The 23180-nt window shown below is 33.6% G+C and overlaps 1 protein-coding gene and 1 pseudogene across 1 annotated transcript; one reads left to right on the forward strand and one right to left on the reverse strand.

Moving 5' to 3' along the window:
- Window positions 1-4326: 4326 nt before the first annotated feature.
- Window positions 4327-6003, reverse strand: LOC147948817 (uncharacterized; annotated as a pseudogene).
- Window positions 6004-15863: 9860 nt separating this feature from the next.
- Window positions 15864-20817, forward strand: LOC104725033 (uncharacterized). The gene is made up of 20 exons (XM_010443631.3): window positions 15864-16090; window positions 16297-16383; window positions 16496-16564; window positions 16681-16813; window positions 16897-16943; window positions 17034-17120; window positions 17546-17607; window positions 17809-17851; window positions 17956-18036; window positions 18122-18235; window positions 18435-18540; window positions 18622-18685; window positions 18882-18924; window positions 19088-19336; window positions 19427-19588; window positions 19686-19814; window positions 19941-20090; window positions 20190-20276; window positions 20363-20431; window positions 20548-20817. Exons 1-20 carry the CDS (start codon window positions 15959-15961, stop codon window positions 20647-20649), a joined length of 2016 nt encoding a protein of 671 aa, XP_010441933.1. The 5' UTR covers window positions 15864-15958; the 3' UTR covers window positions 20650-20817.
- The last annotated feature ends 2363 nt before the right edge of the window (window positions 20818-23180 follow it).

Genomic DNA, 23180 nt, shown 5'->3' on the forward strand with positions numbered 1-23180 from the left:
CTCCCTTATAAATTTAACGCTAATTAGTTTTAATTGGTTGTTTAAATCTACACTAATTAGTAATTATGTGGGTTGCTTTATTTAGATTTTGTGGTAGGTCTTAATTATTCCAATTTTTATGATTTAATATCTTTTAATATTTGTTTGGCTAGTGTAATGACTATTAATCTGTTTGGTTCCAATTAATTTTGAATTTAATCTGTTTGGTTTCAAGGATTATACATATCCTTATTCATATTTAAGTGCATTTCATTGTAATAATGTCTAACCCTATGTTTTTTATTAAAAGCGCTTCCCTTTTAATAGTATAGATAATTTGGGTGTAACGGGTCGAGTAACGGGACATATAGTAAAAAATCAATCCCCGATGCTAGGTTTTTACCATGAGTAAATGAATATAATATTTATATATTTATTGGTACTATTATTCTTCAAAATGGTTAAATATGGATAACAGGTATTGTTCTGCCCGAACTTACTACACTAAAATCATTTTAATACACTAATATATATTCACACATTTGCTAAGCAAATACAACCACTAAAAAACATGTCTATAATTTTAAACTATATGAATAATAATGTGAAATAAACTAATTAAAAAATTATATTGTAAATTATAAAAATGAATAAACTAAAAATTATTGCAATAAAATAAATTTATCATGCGGTGTACTACAGGTTCCAATCAATTATTAATTTGTAACTAAAATAATGAGTAAATATAAGTAACTAACATATATAATTTTTAAACAATATCCACTAATAATAGTATTAAAATCGTAACATATTATTAAAATCACATAAATAGTATCAAAGTTAATAAACAAACTCTTAAGTAAAGAACATGAAAAACAAAAAATATAATCTATAAATTTTTGTCCCGCGGTAGTTCCATATGAATTTAAAGCTCTTAAGATATCCAGCAAAACGTTATCACTGATAATAGAGTACGAAAATATAATGTATATTTTTTTTTGTTTGTGGATGATCGACAATTTTTTTTCTTTTTGGGGAATTAGAGATTATTGATAACTAAACCCAACCTTATGAAATATAAATATACAATTTGTTCTACGCCACAGTACTGATTACTAAGATAAATATGTGCTGGTCTTTTTACGTTTTCATTTTCTTGTATAGCCACATGATGATCTCACTGATGATCATATTCCTATGGAGACTGATATCTATAGACATTGATGCTGCTCCTATGGAGTTTGATCTTCCTCGAATGAAATAATTTTAACTTCTATAGCATTTGCTTAATCAACTATATATGGTCAATGCACGTGTGTTTGATAGAAGAAACACATATTGAATTAATTATGGGCAAAAAGAACAATATTACAAAAGAGCACCCACAAATCACATATGCTATAATTATGATGTGTATGATGCTTTACTGTTTACGAAAAATTTCAGAATCCCACAATAAAAAGAAGATAACGTTTAGTTTCATTATGTCAAATCCCTTCCTCTAGCTTAGTTGAAAGTATGTACTCTCAATTGATAATTGTTATGAATAAAAGTGTAATTGTTAGATTAACAGAAGTATTTATACAAAGAAGATCTAAACATAAGGAATATACGATAAGCCTAAATATTATGTAGATTACAATAATATGTAGTGATCATTATCTCAATACCCCTCCCCCTCCCCTCCCCCCAAAGTTGGAGGGAAAAGATCTTGTATCTCCAACTTGGAAAGCAAGTAGTCAAATGTCGGAGCAGGAAGAGCTTTAGTGAGAATATCGGCAGGCTGCTCCTTAGTAGTAATATGATCAGTAGTGATAAGCTTCTCTTGAACAGCATCACGAACGAAGTGACAATCAGACTCAATGTGTTTGGTCCGTTGATGAAAAACGAGGTTTGCAGCAATATATATGGCTGATTGACTGTCACAAAACATACGCATCGGTTGAGGATGCGCAACACCAAACGTAGACAACAACTGCTTAAGCCACTTTAGTTCTTTCAAAGTAAACGCCATAGCACGATATTCTGATTCAGCAGAGGACTGAGACAAGGTATCTTGTTTCTTTGTCTTCCAAGAAATAGGAGAAGATCCAAGAAGAACAATGTAGGCACTAAGAGAGCGACGGGTCAACGCACAACCATTCCAATCAGCATCACAATAAGCAGTTAGACAAAGATCAGAGTCAGCTCGAAAGAGAATACCGTGGCCTGGAGAACCCTTAAGATAGTGAACTGTACGAAGAGCAGCGTCCCAATGAGCTTGTCGAGGCGCCTTCATAAACTGAGACAAAATGTGAACTGCATAACACAACTTGGGTCTGGTGAAAGTCAAATAAATGAGCCGACCCACTAAACGCCTATAAGCTTCTGGTTTGTCAAAGAAGGGACTAGCATCCCATAGAAGCTTATGATTAACCTCAATAGGATTAGGTGCAGGTTTAGAGCTAAGTAGTCCGGTTTTGGCAATGATATCCAAAGCGTATTTACGTTGAAAAATAAAAATGCCTTCGGTATTCCTTGCCACTTCAATGCCAAGAAAGTACTTGAGCTTCCCTAGATCTTTCATGTGAAAACACTGACCAAGATAGTTTTTAAACCGCTGGATGGTAGAGATATCATTACCAGCTATGACAAAATCATCCACATAAACCAGGATATGTAAACAAATATTCCCTTTGATGTAAGAAAAATGTGAATAATCGGGTTTGCTCGGCTTAAAACCATAATTCTTCAAGGCAGTGCTCAGCTTGGCAAACCAACATCGAGGCGCCTGTTTAAGCCCGTAGATAGATTTACGCAGTCGACAAACCTTTGTAGGATCCGGATTCTCAAAACCAGGAGGGAACTTCATATAAACCTCCTCATGTAAATCACCGTGTAAAAACGCATTTTGAACATCCATTTGGTCGACCTCCCATCGTTTAGCAGCCGCAATCTCAAGTAGAACTCGCACAGTCGTGGGCTTAGTAACCGGAGTAAAACAGAGGGTTTGCGTACCCTTTGACCATGACCGAGTAACTCATGAAGACTAGGTGAAGAAACGTCAGACGTATAAGGTAACACCGAAGAGACTGACGGAGACGAAGAGGGAGACTCAATGATCGGTAGATCAGCGGACCGAGGAGAGATCGGTGGTGATGAAACCGGAGTAGCAGACTGTGCAGTAAGAGGAGAAACCAGAGTCAGGAGAAGGCGAAGGACTCGGTTTAACAGAGTCAGTAAGAGACGAAGGACTCGGTGTAACAGAGTCCTTGAGAGGCGAAGGACTTGGTGGAACAGAATCCGTGAGAGGCGGTATAGAAGCATCCGGTGCCAACAACGGAGGAGAAGGACGTAATGGGGATGACCAGTCATCAATGATTTGAGGTGTAGGATACAGAGGAGATGGGTCAGGAGTAGGATGAGAGACGCCGGGAAACTTGTCCTAAAAAAAATAACATCACGACTCATAAAAAATTCTTGCCTCTCAATGTCGTAGACCTCCAAGCCTTCTTCCCATAAGGATAGCCAACGAAGATACATTTTCTGCTGCGATCACTGAATTTGTCCTTATCACGCGGACGCCTGTGAGAGTAACACAAACAACCAAACGTACGAAGCAAGTCATAAGTAGGAGGAGTGTCGTAAAGCATTTCATATAGTGTCTTCCCGTGAAGCAGAGGAGTAGAAGTACGATTAATTAGATAAGCAACTGTCAACACACTTTCTCCCCAGAACAGAACCGGAAGCTGAGCCTGAAAGAGAAGCGCACCGGCAACATTGAGGATGTGGCGGTGTTTACGTTTGACCCGGCCATTCTGCTGTGGTGTATCAACGCATGATGTCTGATGTTCAATGCCATGTTGTCGAAAGAAAGATGAGAGAGCCATAAACTCTGTCCCATTGTCTGTACGAACAGCTTTGACGGGTCGACCAAACTGTTTTTCACTCATGGCACAAAAATTATGTATTGAACCTTTGACCTCAGACTTGGCTAACATAAGATAAATCCACACAGCTCGAGAATAGTCATCAACAATGGTTAAGAAATAAGCAGCTCCACAGGTAGAAAGAGTGCGATAGGGACCCCAAACATCACAGTGTATCAAGCCAAAAGGATTGGAAGCTTTATTAATACTCTCATTAAAAACAGTACGTGTTTGTTTAGCACGAAAACAGATATCACATGAATGTGTATCCTCAAAATCAACTTTCAAACTATCAAAAACCGGTAACGTAGAAAGAACTTTGTCGGAGGGATGACCAAGACGGCGATGCCATAAGACCGAAGGAGAGATGGTTCCCTTGCGAGCTTGATGAGCGTGTGCAACCTTGACACCTTTGAAGTAGTAGACCCCCTCTCGCTCTTCACCGGCACCAATCAGAGTCCTTGTAAAATGGTCCTGTAAAACACATAGAGTATCAGTAAAAATAGCAATGCAGCCGGTTTGTTTAAGAAGACGAGACACTGAAATCAAAGTGCAAGTGAAGTTGGGAACATAGAGAACATTAGCAGAGCCGGCGCTGAGTATTTATGGGCCGCAAGTCCAAATACAACAAATGTTGTTAAAAATTTTATAACTATTTTTTCCTTAAAAAAATGGCTGAATAACAAGGAAATAGAGAGGCTGAGAATCGAACTCTGGTGCAAGCCACTAAAAACCTACTGTTTTTACCACCAGACCAAGAGAAAGTTTTGAGAAAACAGGCCGATTAATTGCTATTTGTTCTGACGGCCGCAAGCACCTGCTTACCCTGCTTGTACTCCTGGCCAGCTCTGAACATTAGACAATGAATGATCCAAATTCAATTGTAATGTTCCTATTTTTGTAGCACGAGAAGCAGTTCCATCAGGAAAGGTAACCGCAGAAGGAGTGATATCAAGAGTATTGCGCAACAAAGACCAGTCGCCTGTCATGTGGTGGGAAACCCCAATGTCTATAATAACATCAGTAAGAGCGGTTTTACCAGATAATCTCTCCGTAGATAGTTGACTCTGTTGATTCTGAAGCAAGGTGATGAGGGCTGAGATCTGATCAGTAGGGACAGGAGAAAGTGTGTTGTGGACAGTGGAAGATGCTGTGCATTCACACGGCCACGACCGCGACCCCGAGTGCTCTGTCCCGCAGTGGAAGAAGAGCGTTTTTGTTCCAGGAACCAATCAGTATAGCCATGTAGAAGAAAACATTCCGAAGCTTCATGACCCTTACGTTTGCAGTGACTGCAGAGACGATTCGGATCACGACTTCGAGTAGTAATGACAGACACCGTAGGAGGAGTAGAGAGAGGAGCAAGTTCCGTTTTAACGGAAAAACCAACAGCATCGTGCTTGACTTCAGACGCACGCATGTTGTTGATATGTTTCTCAGCACGAATAACACGCGAGTAGACAATATTCAAGTCATGTAGGGGGTCTTCATCAATGATCTGAGACTGTATGTTGCTGAAGCGAGACTCATCAAGTCCAAAGAGAAACTTATGAACCCGTCGATCTTCATGTTCCTTCTCAAGTTCAGGAGCGGCAGTGCAAGTGCAGGGTGTAGTAGAGGTAAAGGTCTGTAATTCTTCCCAAAGTTTGGAGAGACGACCATATAACTCAAGAACGGATTGACCGTTCTGTTTGCAGTTGTTAATTTCATCTTCCAAGAGATGTTTACGAATGCCGTTCTTGACGGAGAACCGACGTTTGAGAGATTCCTAGAGTTTGAAAGCCTCGGGAACATGAGCAACGGTAGAACGAACTTGTGGGTTGATGGCAGTGCGTATCCAACCCACAATCATAGAATTGGTGGAGATCCATCGGGCAAGATCAGGGTTAGAGGTCGGTTTGGTGCTCGTACCATCAATGAACCCTATCTTCTGCTTAGCTTGTAGAGAATTCCAAAGCTCAGTTGTCCATTCAGAATAATTATCACCACGAAGTAAAACTGGTGTGATAAGAGAACCCGGATTATCGGATAGATGTAGAGCATAGGAAGTCTCCAAAGATGATTGTTCCATGATAGTAGACGTATAAGTAGACGTAGAGGTAGGAGTAGTAGACATGATAGAAAAAAATAGAGAAGAGAGAAAAAAATATGTAGAGAAGCGGAAGCAAGATCAAAGCGAAAAATTTTGTAGATCAAAGATCGTTTTTAAGCTCTGATACCATATTATGAATAAAAGTGTAATGTGTTTGTATTCATAGATTGACAAAAGTATTTATACAAGAAAGATCCTAAACATAACGAATATATGATAAACCTAAATATTATGTAGATTACAACAATATGTAGTGATCCTTATCTCTATAATAATCTTGAAATGGCTTTATCTTATTTTCACGTCGTCTATTTGTCACAGATATTATTGTTTATTCATGATTATTTTATAAATATATGACATTTATTATGACCCTTTTTAAAAAATGATTTATTCGAAAGATATCATGCAGTCATCTTCTAAGTCTATCCTTGTGACCGATTTTGTTTTTGTCTGTAGAATCCTCGGAAAACAAACAGGTGTCTTTGCCCCGCTCACACAGAATTTATCCTGGCGGTTATTGGTCCAACGACTTTACTTCATTCTTTTGAAATTTCGTATGAGAAGAAAGTTGACAAGAAGAATAATTTGAAAACTGGGATTGTAGTTCCATCGGTCAGAGCACCGCCCTGTCAAGGCGGAAGCTGCGGGTTCGAGCTCCGTCAGTCCCGACCTAGAGAATACGATTGCATTATAAGGTCGCAATTGAAAATCATATATAAAAGTAAAGTTTCACTCTCTCCTTATTGGTCTATTTGGTAATTCAATTTAAATAAAAAAAAATATTTCTATTAAAAATCACAAATTTAAAAACATTTAATCTTGACATTTAACTCACATTTTTATATAAAACTGAAAACAAATAAATTATACATTAACTAGGTTTCTCCACTCAATTGTATTCAAACAAATAATAAATTAGAATTGTAACTCTCATTTCTCTAAATATAATTTTCCATCACTCCTCTTCCTATAAATACCAATTCTCTTATTCTCTTAGTCTCTCATTCTTTCACTCTTTCATCTTCTTCCACTATATCTCAAATCTTTTCTTTTCTTTTTTTTTGTGTTTTTTTGTTAATGTTGTTGTATATTTTTAAAAAATCAATTCAAATATCATTGTAAAAGCTTAATTCTAAATTTTAGTTTTAGAGTTTGTATGATATGTATCTCTTACATTGTTTTTTATGTTTTAAAGGTTTTATCTCCATTGTCTATTTTAGATTAGCATCTTATAAGTCATTATTTTTCATACTCTTCTACAATATTCACCACACAATAAGGTCATGAAGTTGAAAAGATTCATCTCTAATTCTCATCTATTATGGTTATCTCACATATTCATGTATCATTTTTAATAATTTATAAAGATCAATATAATAATATTTAAAGATCAATATAATTATCCATTAAGAAAGTCTATTTTGTTTTGTAAAGTCTATAAACTCTATTTATAAAGTCTATTTTGTTTTTTGATCCAATCGATAAATATGTAAAGATCAATATAATATTTATTTTATTTAAGATTTGAGGTTTTTGAAAACAAAAAGAACTTAATTAAAAAAGTTTTGGTCTTTGTGATTTAAGCAAAATGAAAAATGATCCCAAAAAGAAATCATATTCAACTGAAAATGAAATATAGAAAATAATATAATTTAATACCATCTAACTAATTCCTCTAAAGATGAAACTATTAGTATGAAATTAGCACTATAAATTAAAATTAATGAGTGAAAAAAAAAAAAACCCAAAAAGATAGAAGTTATCTTTGAGGGTTTAAAAAATCAAATAACATAACCTAAAACATTTAGTTTTCATTGACTTTTAACATTAATATGCCTTGATATAATTTATTTGTTTGATGTATATTGTATGAAAATATATGTGTATGAACACAAATTAAAAGAATCATATATAATGTTGTGTGAAAATACCATAAGACATATGTATGGTGCCATATGATCGATTTGACTATTGTAACATTTTTGACTTTTGTGTTTTGTTTTCTATTTCTAATAAATAAACAACTAATTTTAACATCAAATTTAACTAGAATAACAACACATTATGGAGCTACTAATTTTCGACGAAGTCTTTCCCTTTTACACGCTGAAGTCGAAGCTTTCATTTGGGCTATGCGTTGCATGATCGGACATGATTACCGTAATGTGGCGTTTTATTCAGACTGCTCTGATTTGGTGAAGATGGTGTCTTCGCCACATGACTGGCCGGCGTTCTCAACATACCTCGATGATATCAAGATGGACAGGGAGGAATTCTCTTCTTTTTCCTTATTTTTAATTTCTAGAAATGCAAATGTAAAAGCGGACTCTTTGGCACGCCAAGCGCGTACTTCTCCGCATAATGTTCTGTATGTAAACAATTTCCCGTCGCATTGGCTCGTTTGAGCTAATCTTTTGTTGACAAAAAAAAAACAACACACTATCGAATAGATAATAAAATAATATAGTTTACATATGTGTAAGTATTTTAAATAATATGTTGCATTTAGTTAATAGTTTACGGTATATATGTGTGATAATAAAACTATTTTTTTATCATTTATATATGGCTTAGACTATCTACATTATTAATAAAAAATCTTCTAAATAAAACAACAAGTTAAGCTCAAAACAATACTAGTACATCACAAGTACATTAATCTTGATATATGACCATTGTTCTTCAACTAAGCTTTATTGATGTTGAATACTTATTTATATCATTAGGAATAATGAAAATTTCTAATTAAATACATAAAAATACTGGACTTTTTATCAAATTCATTACTTCAAAAGATTGAATATTGACTTTATATATTAACATAGCCAATTAAAAAGAAATGGAAAGAGATTATCACTCATAAATCTGAAAAATCCAACAGACAAAATAAATCATTAGAGAAAAATGCATCCTCAATGATTGTTCACTCATATTACTCTTACGAGGATATTTACGAGAATTGCAAGTATAAAATTAACAACATTTTTGACCATTATATAATTTATCATCCGGATCTAATAACTACGAGATTGCTAAAAAAATCATCACTTGAAATTATATATTAGCATGACATGTTCCATGCGATCCATTTCCACAGTTTTCATGAAGATTTTAATAATATGTATGGCCTAATTATTTTGATAAAATTTGATACTGGAACAAAATAATTTACCAACAAAACAACCTTCTTCGTATATATATATATATACATATATTTTGTAGTTTTGTAGTTTCTGATCGAATCATTGGTTCGTTGATTGAGTCAACCAAGTAGAAACCCTCAATAGTTTGATGTAATTCTCCAAGAAATTAGAGGACTTGACATTTTCACACTATCATTTGCAAGATAGTATAACAAATTACATGTTAGTTAGATGATTAGAAGAGATTGTAGCATACATAATTTATTGGACACATATTATCATCAAAATGTTTTATCTAGAAGTATTTTGGGTATTGATTGCCGATATTATTGTTATTCTATTTAAATTGTGAAAATTCACAATGATTTGAATATAGTTCTCTTAATAATTTTCTTATTTTTTTTATTTATTTTAAAACTTTTTTGATTTGAGAATGAAATCCTAAAATTATAATTAAAAAAATAATTCAAAGTTATCATGAGTTAGAAACACCTTTGGTCTAGTGTCAATATTTCTTAGAAAAATAATTGTCACATACACTAAATATAATCCAACACTTGGTCACACACATCTTTAATAAGTTAATTTATCCATACATACAACATACGTATCAAATCTGCATAATGACATAACTGAACTACATATAAATTATATAAACACCATAATCATTACTTATTATCTCTCGATTTGAGCCGATATTTTTGTCCTTTTCAACATTAATAACAAACTAGGTAACAACCTGCACTATGTGGGGGATAAATCTATGCAGATAAATTTAATGTTACAAGTAAAGTTATTTTCGAGGATCAATTTGTTTGTGTAAAAACAAAATATATAACCTGTGAGAATATGTTTAGATCAAACTACGATGTATCAACTATATATATAATCTGCTCTTTGTTCATTATATGCAAGATTTTTTATTTTGTTTAATTTTTTTTGGTGTAAGAATATGTTTCACCCATGAAATATTATATCAATGGCATTAAATAAGTCATATAATAATGATTATTGTGATAATTTTATTTTAGAAATTTTAAATATGTGAATAGTAATCAGTTTTTTTTAATAAGTGAATAAAGTCGAGTTTTGAAAATATTTTAGATCTAATAATGTTATAGTAATTAAATATGTTATAAAAATGATTAAAATATATTTTAAAATTAAAATGTATGATTTTTTTAATTAATTGAAAAGGAATATTCCTTAATCATTCAATAGTAATTATGTGTAAATATCCAAAAAAATGAGAGCAATAAATTTATTGGTGTCTCGAGCTCTCTAGCAACGACACATCAACATTTTCTTAAGAATGCTTCTCTATTAATATATAGGGGATAAGTTTGGAAGACAAAAAAGGGAGATTTGCTACGATAACCTACAATTTATTAGAAACAACTAAACTAACCTATCAAGATTTTAAAATATTAGTATAGCACATTTTTATTATATTACCCTTGCATATATTACTCATTTTTCTTCTTAACTAGATAAATATTGTAAAAATCACACATACAATACTAAATATTCAGAAAATTATTTTTTTTAAAAAAATTAAAAAGGAAATAATTGACAAAAGAAAATCAATAAAGGAAATCATTTAATAAGGGAATCAAATGAAAAAGGAAATATTTTTAAAAAGAAAAATCTTCAAAAATCTTTGGTAATTTGTTTGTAGACTTCAAAAATATAATTTAACAGACTTATAGGTCTGCATAGTTCTATAAACTAAACTTTAGTTAAGTCTTTGCATTTTTGGTAGACTTCAAAAATATATTAGTCAGACTTATAATTACTCTGCGAAGAATCATAGACTTTAGTAAAGTCTTTGGATTTTCGATAGACTTCAAAAATATATTAAGCAGACTTATAGTTAGTCTGCGGAGATTCATATACTTCGATAAAGTTTTCGCATTTTTTGTAGACTTTAAAAATATATTAAGCAGACTTATAGCTAGTCTGCGGAGTAATCTAGACTTTAGTTAAGTCTGGTGTATTGTAGCAGAACTCTAATATTAATTTTAGCAGACTTGTTTGGTAGTAGTTTCATAAAAATTTCTTAATAGCCATTGTATCCACCTCTCTTTTACATTTCAGTGGTATTTTTAAAAATTATTAATGAAACCCAATTAAAATATATTAATAGTAGTTTCAATCTACATAAGAACAGAGAATTCTAGAAACACAATCAAAAGATAGGGGTTGAGAATTTCGGGCAGCGGGGATTGATTTGTCAAAATTTCGAGTCAGATAGCGCTGAACTGGTGGCGATGGTGCAGGCTCTGGATGACTGGCCAGCATTTTCGCATTTATTGGAAGATTTCCACTCCCTCAGATCATCTTACTCCTCTTTCATCCTGACCCAGATCCCGCGAACGTCAAACGTCCGAGCAGATTGTCTTGCTCGATCTTCTAGACCTTTACCTTCTGAAGTCTCATTTGTAAACTCTTTTGCTCTAGTTTGGGCAACCAACCTTGGAGTCACTTTTTAATTTATTTTAATGTTAGGTTGAAAAAAAAAGATAGGGGTTGAGAATTAACAATAATTCAGCCCAGAAATTCAATAAACTTGAACAGCTAAAACTAATCAAAAAGAAAAAGATGTAAGAGATCTTATGTTGTGGAGAATGAAAAAAGTCGATTCAAGGTTAATTCTATTACTAGAATTTATCCCGTGGTACACCACGGGACAATGTTTTGTATTTTATTTACCTATATAAAATTTTTGATTTTGTATCATGAGTAGACTGGGTTTCTTTGAAGTGAAATGTATATGTTATATCATTATATAAATATATATGTTACGTTATACCGCTAATTTTTTTTTAATATCGTTTCAAATTCGTCCCTTTATCTTGTCTGGTGTTATTTAAAAACCTTTTTATAGGTTATATTTGTAATTTATTGTTGGAATATTATTTATATCCAAATTCTGATGAAAATGATTTAAATATGTTATGCATTTTTAGATATATTTATAATAAAAGATAAGAATATTCTTTTGGTACACGACAATATTTTAGTATACTTTTATATATGATTGTAAAATGTTTGATATATATATATCGTTTTATTTGCAAATATTTATTGTATATGTTATCAAATAAAGACTAAAAAATAGTTTGTAAAAACTCAAATCATATTAATATTATCACTTTTGCCATTATAAAATGGTATACTAAGCAACTTAGTTTTTTAGTCATTATATGGATTAAGATATAATAGATTCGACTTGAGCCATTTGATGTATCTGGAGAGATCATCCAATCTCAAACTGCTTCTGACGCTTCTCAAAGAGAGGATTTGTTACTTTGTACTGAAATCAAAAACATTTTCAGAAGTTAAGAACAAATCTAGAGATAAGAGGAATGATATTATATGTTAAGAGAGAGCAAAACAGAATCACTTACGGCAGTCATCTTCTTGGTAGTCACCTTAGAGTTAGACTACTCTTTGGGGCCTAAAAACCAAAATTGAATTGTAAATTCTTAAGAGTAAGAAATCAATCATCATAGTGCTACAATGACACACATAAGTCCAGATTCAATTACACATTTCTAACCAACAAAAGTTGCTAAAAATATAAGATCAAAATAACATAATCCACAGCTATCAGTTTGAATTGAATCTCAAAAACAACAACTGTTTCAGACGTGGGTAGAAAAATTACTCTAACCCATGTGAACAAAAGAGGGCCAATTATAGAGGTAATGAGAATGAAATATTATTTATAGTGTTTATGAAAATGGTAGGGTTTTGCTCGATGGTGGATTAGAAGGACTTCCCAATCTTGATGAGCAAGTTTATAAGATCTTGTAAATGAGAATATGCTTGCAATATACTCATGTTAAAAGGTTGTGGTTGTACATAATCGATTTTATTTATTGTGGTATCATTAATTAGTCATATTCGTTATGGTAATCTAGGAAAATATTACCTAATTTTGTTTAATTGTTTTGAAGGGGCTTAAGTTAGTAAAATCGAATATTACCATATCTGAGGGATATCTTCAATATTCTTTCTGCAAACGGTAGTTATTAGGATCCAAATCACTGATTTCGGGTTGTAAAAAAATAAATTGAACCGACCCGTTAATTATAATTACCGAACTAACCTTAATGACTTTGATTAATAGTGTTTTAGACAATGATATTTGTGGAAATCGGTTGTAAAAAAAAGTGGCACAAAAATGTTAAAATAGATATTAGGTTTTAAACAATTAATATATTTCTATAAATATTTAGATATTGGAATTTAATTCTCTAAAAAAACGAAAATGTAAAATTTGAGGAATCCAATTGATTTGTCAGAAACAATAAACAATAAAATGATCACGTATAAAAAATAAAATTTTAATAAATTGAGCCACAACGTTAACTAAAAAATGCCAAGTCAAATCGAGAGAGTAGGGACAATAAATATGGGTTATAATATTTATCATATAAATATAAGTATGTTAGCTTCTGCATATATCACTATGCAAATCCAATTTTAGGTAGATGTGTGATTATATGCTGAGTTATACATGGTGTAGTTGACAATAGTTGTTTCCATTTGTGAAAAAGAATTCTTACAAAAAAAGAAAAAAAAAAAGAATTCTTACAATGTTGCATATATCATTCGTTTGTAACATAATTCACTTATAAAATTTTTCACTCAGACTAGACTAAGAGGAAAAAAAAGGGAATGGGCCTTCGATGTTCCCTCGATAATATAAGGAAATGGGCCTGGTCCAGGATGTTACTCGTCTTCGTTTTCCTTTAGTAGAACTGTAGAAGAGAAGAAAGGGCTACTTCCATTGGTAAATTTGTAATCATCGCTCTTCTTCGTTTCTCCATTCCTAAAGCTCACAATATGGGGAAGAAGACGAAGAAACCTGGTAAAGGAAAGGAGAAAAACCGCCAAAGCAGAGGAGAAGAAAGCTCGTCAAGAGGGCAAAAAGCTCTCTCCTGAAGACGACATCGACGCCATTCTCGTAAATTTTTACTCTCTCTCCCTTCAGATTCTGATTGGGTTTTTTTTTTTTTGTGTATTGTTTTAAGCTTAGGAATCATGAGTGTGTTGGGTTTTCAAAAACCAAAACGGAACCGCTTTAAGCGAATAAACCGAAATCATAGATGCCTTGATTTTATTGAGTAACATATGCCAACAAACCGGTAAAATAGCCCATTGGATCGAAAGCATCACAAACCACTAAACCGACGTTTTAGGAGGGTCTCATATATAATTTATGATCATAAAACCAAACCTTCGACCCAACGCTAACGAATCGAGAGAAGAGAAAAGCATCGACGTAAACCTAAGTTGGAACTTGCCCTTTGTGCAAACGACAGGAGGATTGCAGAGAGCGAGCTGTCCCAGTTGCAGATTATCAAAGTTGTAATGGAAACACTTGATGATGAGCCACTCCAAGCCTCAGCTGCAAATGTTTATCTCTACATCACGTTTAAGGGCTTTGCGTTGGCTCGTGTTGGTGAGATTGGTGAACATGTTGTACGTAAGGTTATAGTTAGAAGAGCCTTCAATGACCGTACTGGATGCTTGACTGCCCATGGTGGGTATGGCTTTTACATTGGAGAAGTAGCTGAGGAGCATCATGTATGCCGCCCACGCCATTATACTAAAGCTCTCATCCCTGACCAAGATCCTAGTAGCTAGTCCACCACCACTGAGGAGTGTTTTCTCGAGGAAGGTTTCTTGTCTTGATTGACTATCGACAAGATCCATTGGGAAGAAATATATCTATCAATCAAATAAATATCCCAAGTTACTTTTGTCTTGTGTGGATTTGGTTTCGTTGTTTGTTTTTTTCTCTCTCTTTTCAAGTGTCTACTGTTTTTGAATACAATTAGGTTAATCCTTATTGATGTCTTGTGCCCATTAATATATGAGAATGATGGGATACACTCTTCTTGTCTTTACTAGAACGCTTTAGTTGTCCTTTTTTTTTCCAGGCAATATTTTATCTTGGTTTTGTTAAAATTCAGATCAATTTTGTTGATGTTGAAATGGGTTTTGTTGTTGTGATGAATTGCTAAGTGTTTGATGTTTTGCTAATCGCTTCTGTTTCATTCCTTACAAATTAGCTTTAAAAACTCAAAAAGTTTGGTTTAGTACCTTTGAGTTTGCTTCAAAGGTTTTGCTTCGGCCTTCAATTTTTGTTAGAAAGACGATTTTAGGAATCTGAGAAGGTTCTTTTTGGATTTTTGTTGTAATCATTAAATATTCCCGCCATATAAGCTAACATGGAGTGTTGTTCTTTGGACAAGAAGCAATTCTTTTTTTGATTTTTTTCTGTAGGATACAAATTTAAATTAGCTTATGTATTTTTTCATGGAAAATGGGTTTGCTTTTCTTGTTTTCTTGGTTGACTGAAGTTATTTAGTTTATCATTATGAAGGGAATCTTATAAAGGTTGAGCATTTGGCTCAATCCTCTAGTAAACGAATCTGCAAAGCACACAGTCATCAAGTCATTAGATGTAATGTAAGTGATCCTCATCCTCGTACTTGTCCGGAATCTTAGGGCATTGCAGTTTCGTAAGCTGTGTGAGTGTGTGTAGCCGGCAACCATTTGCCATATTTGAAAAAGAAAGATTTTAAGGTAACCCACACAATTCACTTTAAAATTTAGAAATGAAACAGAATGGGCCTTTAATTTTTCCTCGGTAATATAGGGAGATGGGCCTGGTCCAGGATGTTACTCGTCTTCGTCTTCCTTTTAGTTGAACTGTAGAAGAGAAGAAAGGGCTACTTCCATTGTAAATTTTGTAATCTATCGCTCTTCTTCTTCGTTTCTCTCAGCCTCCTCCTCCATTCCTAAAGCTCACAATTATGGGGAAGAAGACGAAGAAACCTGGTAAAGGAAAGGAGAAAACCGAGAGAAAAACCGCCAAAGCAGAGGAGAAGAAAGCTCGTCGAGAAGGCAAAAAGCTCTCTCCTGAAGACGACATCGACGCCATCCTCGTAATTTTTTACTCTCTCTCCCTTTAGATTCTTATTGGGTTTTGTGTATTGTTTTAAGCTCTGCTTAGGAATCATGAGTGTGTTGGGTTTTGCTCTGTTCTTAGTTTTATGGAGTACATATACTGATTTAAAGATACTTATTTAGCTGAAAAATTGCAACCAACAACAAAAATGTAACATTTTTGTATTATGTTGTTGTTTACCAGTTGAGCATACAAAAGGAGGAGGCTAAGAAGAAAGAGGTCCATGTTGAGGAAAATGTCCCAGCACCATCTCCTAGGTCAAACTGCTCGGTTAGGCTCTCTTACTCTGTTTTGTTTTTGTTTTTGAAAGATTGAAACTTTTTTTGATCTAACGCTTTTGAATTTTTCCAAAATCTGTGCTGATTGATGATTATTTATGCAGCTTACCATAAATCCTTTGAAAGAGACTGAGTTGATACTCTATGGTGGTGAATTTTATAATGGCCAGAAGGTTAGCTTTCAAATTTTGGTTGCACAATGTTTTGTTTATGTTAGTTTTTATAACCCTTGTTGAGGAGCGTGTGATTATCTAATCTTGTAATTAATATGTCTTCCATGTGAATGCAGACATATGTTTATGGTGATCTCTACCGATATGATGTCGATAAGCAGGAGTGGAAGTTAGTTTCAAGCCCCAATAGTCCACCTCCTCGTAGCTCTCATCAGGCAGTTGCTTGGAAGAATTATCTCTACATATTTGGTAGATAAATAACATTGAATGATTCTTTTTGTATTTTCATTCATTTCAGTCCATATATGTATGCTCCTTTTTTTATTGATTAGGTGGTGAGTTTACATCTCCAAATCAAGAGCGGTTCCACCACTACAAGGTGAGTAGTATATTGCTGTGTTTTGCCAGTCTCTTACCATCTCTTTTTTTTCTCATCGTTTAACACTTTAACCTTGGGTTTAATTTATAGGACTTTTGGATGCTGGACGTGAAAACTAACCAATGGGAGCAGTTAAATTTGAAGGGATGTCCTAGTCCACGTTCTGGTCATCGTATGGTAAGTCTTTGATGCATCCTGACCAATGTGTCTAAAAACTAAACAATGTTTGTTGCTAACATACTGCTGGAATAAGTAGATAGAGTCAGACTTTGTATACAATACTCTCCTTCTAGCTGAAACAGCAATATCCAGACTTTGGCAGTACGTCGAATTAGCAAGCACTGAGTTATTAGATATTTAAGACTGTAGGGACTGTTCACACTTTTTCTTGTAGTTTATACATTAATGGTGGGAATCTGGAAAGGTTGTCTCCTGTTTTCTGCTTAATTTTCAAACTTATCTTCTGTGATGAATGGATAGCATTTTTTGTTCTGCTTAGTGGAGTTGTAATTCCATAGTCAATCAATTATTGCCTTCCTTCTAGTAACTATCCCGTTAAGTTCGTATCTTGCTTTTCTTTACATATTACTTTATTTTTCCAGGTATTATACAAACACAAGATTATAATTTTTGGTGGCTTCTATGACACTTTACGTGAAGTAAGGTAGTAATTTATTCATTCCGTTAGAAGTATATTAGGATCTTAGTGTCATCTCTTAATAAATGAGAATAGACCATGTAAACCTCTTCTAGTAGCTCCAACTGAATTAGGACATTAATGTGATTGAACATATGTTTTCTCTAAGCTTTTATTTGATGTAACATTTTGATAAGTTGGTCTCTGCTATCCACTTCTCGTTGGCAGGTATTACAATGATCTCTATGTGTTTGACCTGGACCAATACAAGGTAAACCTACCTTCCGTTGCAGAAGTTTCCATCCCATTTCAATTCTTAGCTCTCTGGAACTCTCTACACCTTTTAGTGAATATGTTTGTTGTCTCTTTTGATAGTGGCAAGAAATCAAACCTAAGCCTGGTGCCATGTGGCCTACAGCTAGAAGCGGCTTCCAGTTTTTTGTTTATCAAGATGAGGTCAGTTTACAATTCACATGTCTATATCATATTCTTCAAGTCCAAGCATAACCATTTATTTATAGGAAATCCTTTCATGTTGCAGATATACTTATATGGTGGTTATTCAAAAGAAGTCTCATCCGAGAAGAGCTCTGAGAAAGGAATTGTTCATGCAGATTTGTGGTCTCTTGATCCCAGGACTTGGGAATGGAACAAAGTATGTAACTCTAGATGGCATCACTTTTCGAGTTACTTCTTATACTCTTTACATGATAAAACTAGTATCACCGGAAGATTAATACCAACACTTAGTAGTTCATTTATGTTTTGTAATTTCTATCAATTAGAAGTTTTAACAACCCAGTTGTTTTAACTATTATCTTTCGTTGTAATGTAATGATTCTTGCTGTACTTAGGTGAAGAAAATTGGGATGCCTCCTAGCTCCCGTGCTGGATTTTCGGTATGTGTCCACAAAAAGCGTGCTTTGCTGTTTGGGGGTGTCGTGGACATGGAAATGGAAGGTCAGGAAATGGTTTCCTAGTGTCATTTTTGTATATCAGAATCTAGAAGTTGAATTATTGACCTCTGTAATTGTTTGGCAGGTGATGTAATGATGAGTTTATTCTTAAATGAACTCTATGGCTTCCAGTTAGATAATCGTCGCTGGTAAGAATTCAATTGATGTCATTATGAGCATGGAAACTATGAAGTTTTTTCTCAAATGTACTTTTTGCTATTTAAATTTTGCTCCTGAAGGTTGTAAAAGTTTTAGCTATTTTGAGATGCTTAGTTCTTAAAAATATGTTGAGGTTCGTTAGTTTTTCATTTTGTATCACTGACTATCAGTTTCTGTGGAGTTCAGGTACCCAATAGAGTTACGAAAAGAAAAATCATCAAAAGATAAGGTATGACTGCATCTACTATAGTTTTTGCTGCGTGCTGTATTTACCTGTACAGACAAAAACCAGCTAGTGTTTCTTTTGCATCCATTGTTCAACTTTTATCCCGTGGGAGCCTTATGGTTAAGACGTTTCAAATAAGTAGAAAACTGATCTTCCTTTTTTACAGGCAAAGAAGAGTATAGAGGCAAAACCTGTGGCATCTAATAATGATGATGAGATGGATTCAGCAGAAGAAGATGAATCATCGGCCATGATTGAGCAAAGCGATGGAGTAGGCTCTTCGGATGGGATATCTGAACGTATGGCAGCAGGTCTAACTGTTGATAAAAATAGTTCTAATGCTGAGTCTGATAAAAGTAAGGGTCTACAGAAAGCAAAAGCTAGACTAGATCCACAAGTTTCAGTCTCAGAGGAGGTTTGTTTTCACAAAATTCATTAACATTGTGTACCTTCAGTTACCAGCATTGGTGTCATCTTGTAAATCGTTGCATTTATTTCCTTGCAGGTTGTAAAACCATGTGGACGTATCAATTCTTGTATGGTCGTTGGGAAGGATACCTTATACATATATGGTGGTATGATGGAGATAAAAGATAAAGAAGTTACTCTTGATGATTTGTATTCGCTCAATCTTAGCAAACTTGACGAGTGGAAGTGTATCATACCGGTTTGTTTGACACCAATCTTCATTTTTCTGTCTTTTGATATTCGATTGATAAAATACTTTCCAGACAATAAGTTTCTTGGTATGTCCTTTACAACAGGCGACTGAAACTGAGTGGGTGGAAGTCTCAGATGACGAAGAAGGGGACGAAGACGAGGATGAAGATGATAGTGAAGATGAAGGAACCAGTGAAGAGTCTGATGATGAAGATGACGATGAAGAAGTAGAGGTACTATATGGTTTTGCCTTTCCTTCTTCTCATAGCTTGTTTATCCCTCTCTCTCGTTGGCTTTGAATCTGGAGTGAGTCTACTCTGTGGCTATATTTGACTTCATTTGGTTATATTAAATCTTAGGCAATGGATGTTGATGGATCAGTGAAAGTAGGAGAAGTTGTTGCAATGATAAAAGGAGAAGGAAAGTCCCTTCGAAGAAAAGAGAAACGAGCTCGGATAGAACAGATTAGAGCTAATTTAGGACTCTCAGATTCACAGAGAACCCCAGTGGTAAAATTTGCTTTGGCTTTTTTTTTTTTTTTTCGTTTTCTGAGAGGAGATTATGTTTGAAGCTCAACTAATTTGGTCATGTTGTTTGTCTTTGAAAAGCCTGGAGAAACTTTGAAGGATTTCTATAAGCGCACAAATATGTACTGGCAAATGGCTGCCTATGAGCATACCCAACATACCGGCAAGGTATATTCTTCCATCTTGTAGCAACATTGTTCTGTCCTTGTCATAAGTCATGACATTATATGATTCACATGTAATTGGCATTGTAGGAGCTCCGGAAGGATGGTTTTGATCTAGCGGAATCTCGGTATCTAGAACTCAAACCAATTCTAGATGAGGTGAGAGTTTTATCACATGACATCAGTCTCTCACTGTTTCTTCTCTTTAAATCGTGTAAAGCCTGGCCAGAGTTATGGTGATGTGTGATAATAATGGTTGAATGTACAATTTGCAGTTGGCAATACTTGAGGCAGAGCAAAAAGCTGAAGAAGCAGAAGGACCTGAGGCTAGTAGTAGCTCTAGAAAGGGAGGCGGCATTGCAAAGAAGAAGAGATGAGGTTATTAACAGCCTCAGCAGTTATTGTTATTTTACAGTCAAACATCAGTTTTGAATAGACTCATCTTAATGAGGCCACAAGTCTGTAACAATTCCTACATGTACTATGGGGATTGGTTTTGATACAATTTGAATTACTACATAAACAACGACTATTTTAGCCAAAAATGAGCTTTTAGCTTTTACTAATTCAGACTGGCGTAACTGCGAAGATAAGTTATTACTAACTTAGACCAACTAAACGACCTCGTCTTAGTTAGGTAGAAACAAACTCAAAACAAAAACAAAACTCAGAACTTTCTGACGATTTTTTGCTTTGTCTCTATTATTTAGACGCTTACCAAGTGGAATTGGTTATATTAGTTCAAACCTTTTAAGTGGAATATGGTTTTGATTTTTCTGTTACGTGTATCCAACAATCTTGTAGTGCGTTACAAGGCTTACCAAGTGGAACTGGTGATTTTAGTTCAGTACATAAGTGCTTGAAAGAGTAAGCAACGTGTATGCATTACAGATTTATATAAGATCACCATAGTTCGTATAGGAATCACTTTGAAAATGCCTACCACCAATAAACACTTTCAAGTTAGGTTGGTATTATTTATAACCTGTAGAACAGAACACACAACTCTTTTTTTTACTTAGTCAACATCTATGGTACATAAGAAAATAGTACAGAACTACTGTTCGGAGTACAGAGAACAGTTCCTCTGGAAATGTCTACCACCAAAGAACACTTTCAAGTTAGTTTGGTATTTATTATTACCAGTGGAAATATAACACATACACAACTTGTTTTACGTAGTCAACATCTATGGTGCTTTACTTACCTCAACAGCGATCTTTTTAATTGAAGAGTCATCTGAGAAAGGTTGCAAAACTGTCTCACCAGCTGGCATCTTTGTATCAAAAAGTATTTGTGCTAACCGCACAAGCTCTTGCTGCTCATTCTCACACTTGGCCACTGTATGTTAACCCATTTCCCTGAACATCCACAACCGCAATATCTTTAGGAATTCAATGCTACACTAAGCCAAACCGTTGACAGCGCAAGAACAACATCAATCACTTTCTTATCACTTCCAATCATAATAATCCCCCACATCCTAGCTTCAAAACAGTTCCCACATACCAAACTAGCCAGTTTAAAATGTGAAAACCCCATTTTTTGAGGCAGGCATGAACCCACAATGTTTATCCAAAAAAAGAATAACTAGATTTTAGAATGAGACAAACATAGAAACAAAAAAAAATCAAATCAAAACATCAACACAAAATAACAGTTTATCATCAGTTTCAATATAATTTCTAATCTCCGTTTCTTAAAAATGAAATATATACCCTATTATTGAAATCAAATTTTGAATTAAGAAAATATAGATTAATTAAACTATTAGTACATAAGAAAATAGTATAAGAAATTTTTTATGATTTCTTTGTATATGTGATTGTTTGAAAGATAAGTATAATATATAGCAAATATTAGTGAATTAAAAAATAAAGTGAAATATTCAATTTGATTTTTTTTTTATTTAAAAAATCTGTTTTTCATAAAAACTCATTATTTTATAACTTATGAAAAATTAATGAAGTAATTATTGTCTTTATAAAAGACACAATTAAAAATTAAATTATCTGTGAGAAGTATTAGCAATTCAAAAAAGTATGTTGATTACTAACTCATTATTAAAATAAAAATAAACAGGAAATTTTTTTTTCTCCAGTAAGTAGCTTGGAAACAAAACCGCTGGCTAATCGGTGAATAATAACACAAATGCGGTCCGTGAGTTAAATTTCTCCTTTAAAAAATGCAAATTTTTCTCTTAAAAATGCAAATTACGTTAATTTTTTGTGAATGATGTGAAAATCAGTCTTTTGAATACCACACTTAGAAATCCGCACTTGTAATTTCACCATTTATGACCTTACCTGTTTTGGGACGAAATGGGTATATGTATTGCATAAACACTCCTAATCTATCTCTAACTCTTATAGTTAGTCAAATGCATTGGATTGTGACACATTTTGACCATAGAAACATTAACAAAGTTGTTTACTGCTTCTAAGCAATGTTTTGTCGGTTTTAGTCTGTTTTGGGACAAAATTTTATCCCAAAAATTTACTTTGATATTTTGATACGCTTTTGCGTACCTGTTTCTGATTCTAAGCAGCTTTAGTCTTATGAACGTCAAAGCAAAAAGATAAGTATAATAGTACATAAAAAATAGTATAGAAATTTTTTTTAATGATTTCTTTGTATATGTGATTTTTTGAAATATAAGTGTCATATATAGCAAATATTATTGAATTAAAAAATAAAATGAAATTTTCAATTTGACTAAAATTGTTCTGTTTTCTTTAAATCTGTTTTTTTCATAAAACTCATTATTTTATAACGTATGAAAAATTAATGAAGTAATTATTATCTTTAAAAAACACATCTAAAAATTAAACTATCTGTGAGAAGTATTAACAATTCAAAAAAAAAGTATATTGATTACTAACTCATTATTTAAAAAAAAATAAACAGA

The sequence above is a fragment of the Camelina sativa genome, chromosome 2 (genome assembly GCF_030686135.1).
Source record: "Camelina sativa cultivar CO46 ecotype springtype chromosome 2, ASM3068613v1".
Lineage (NCBI taxonomy): Eukaryota > Viridiplantae > Streptophyta > Magnoliopsida > Brassicales > Brassicaceae > Camelina > Camelina sativa.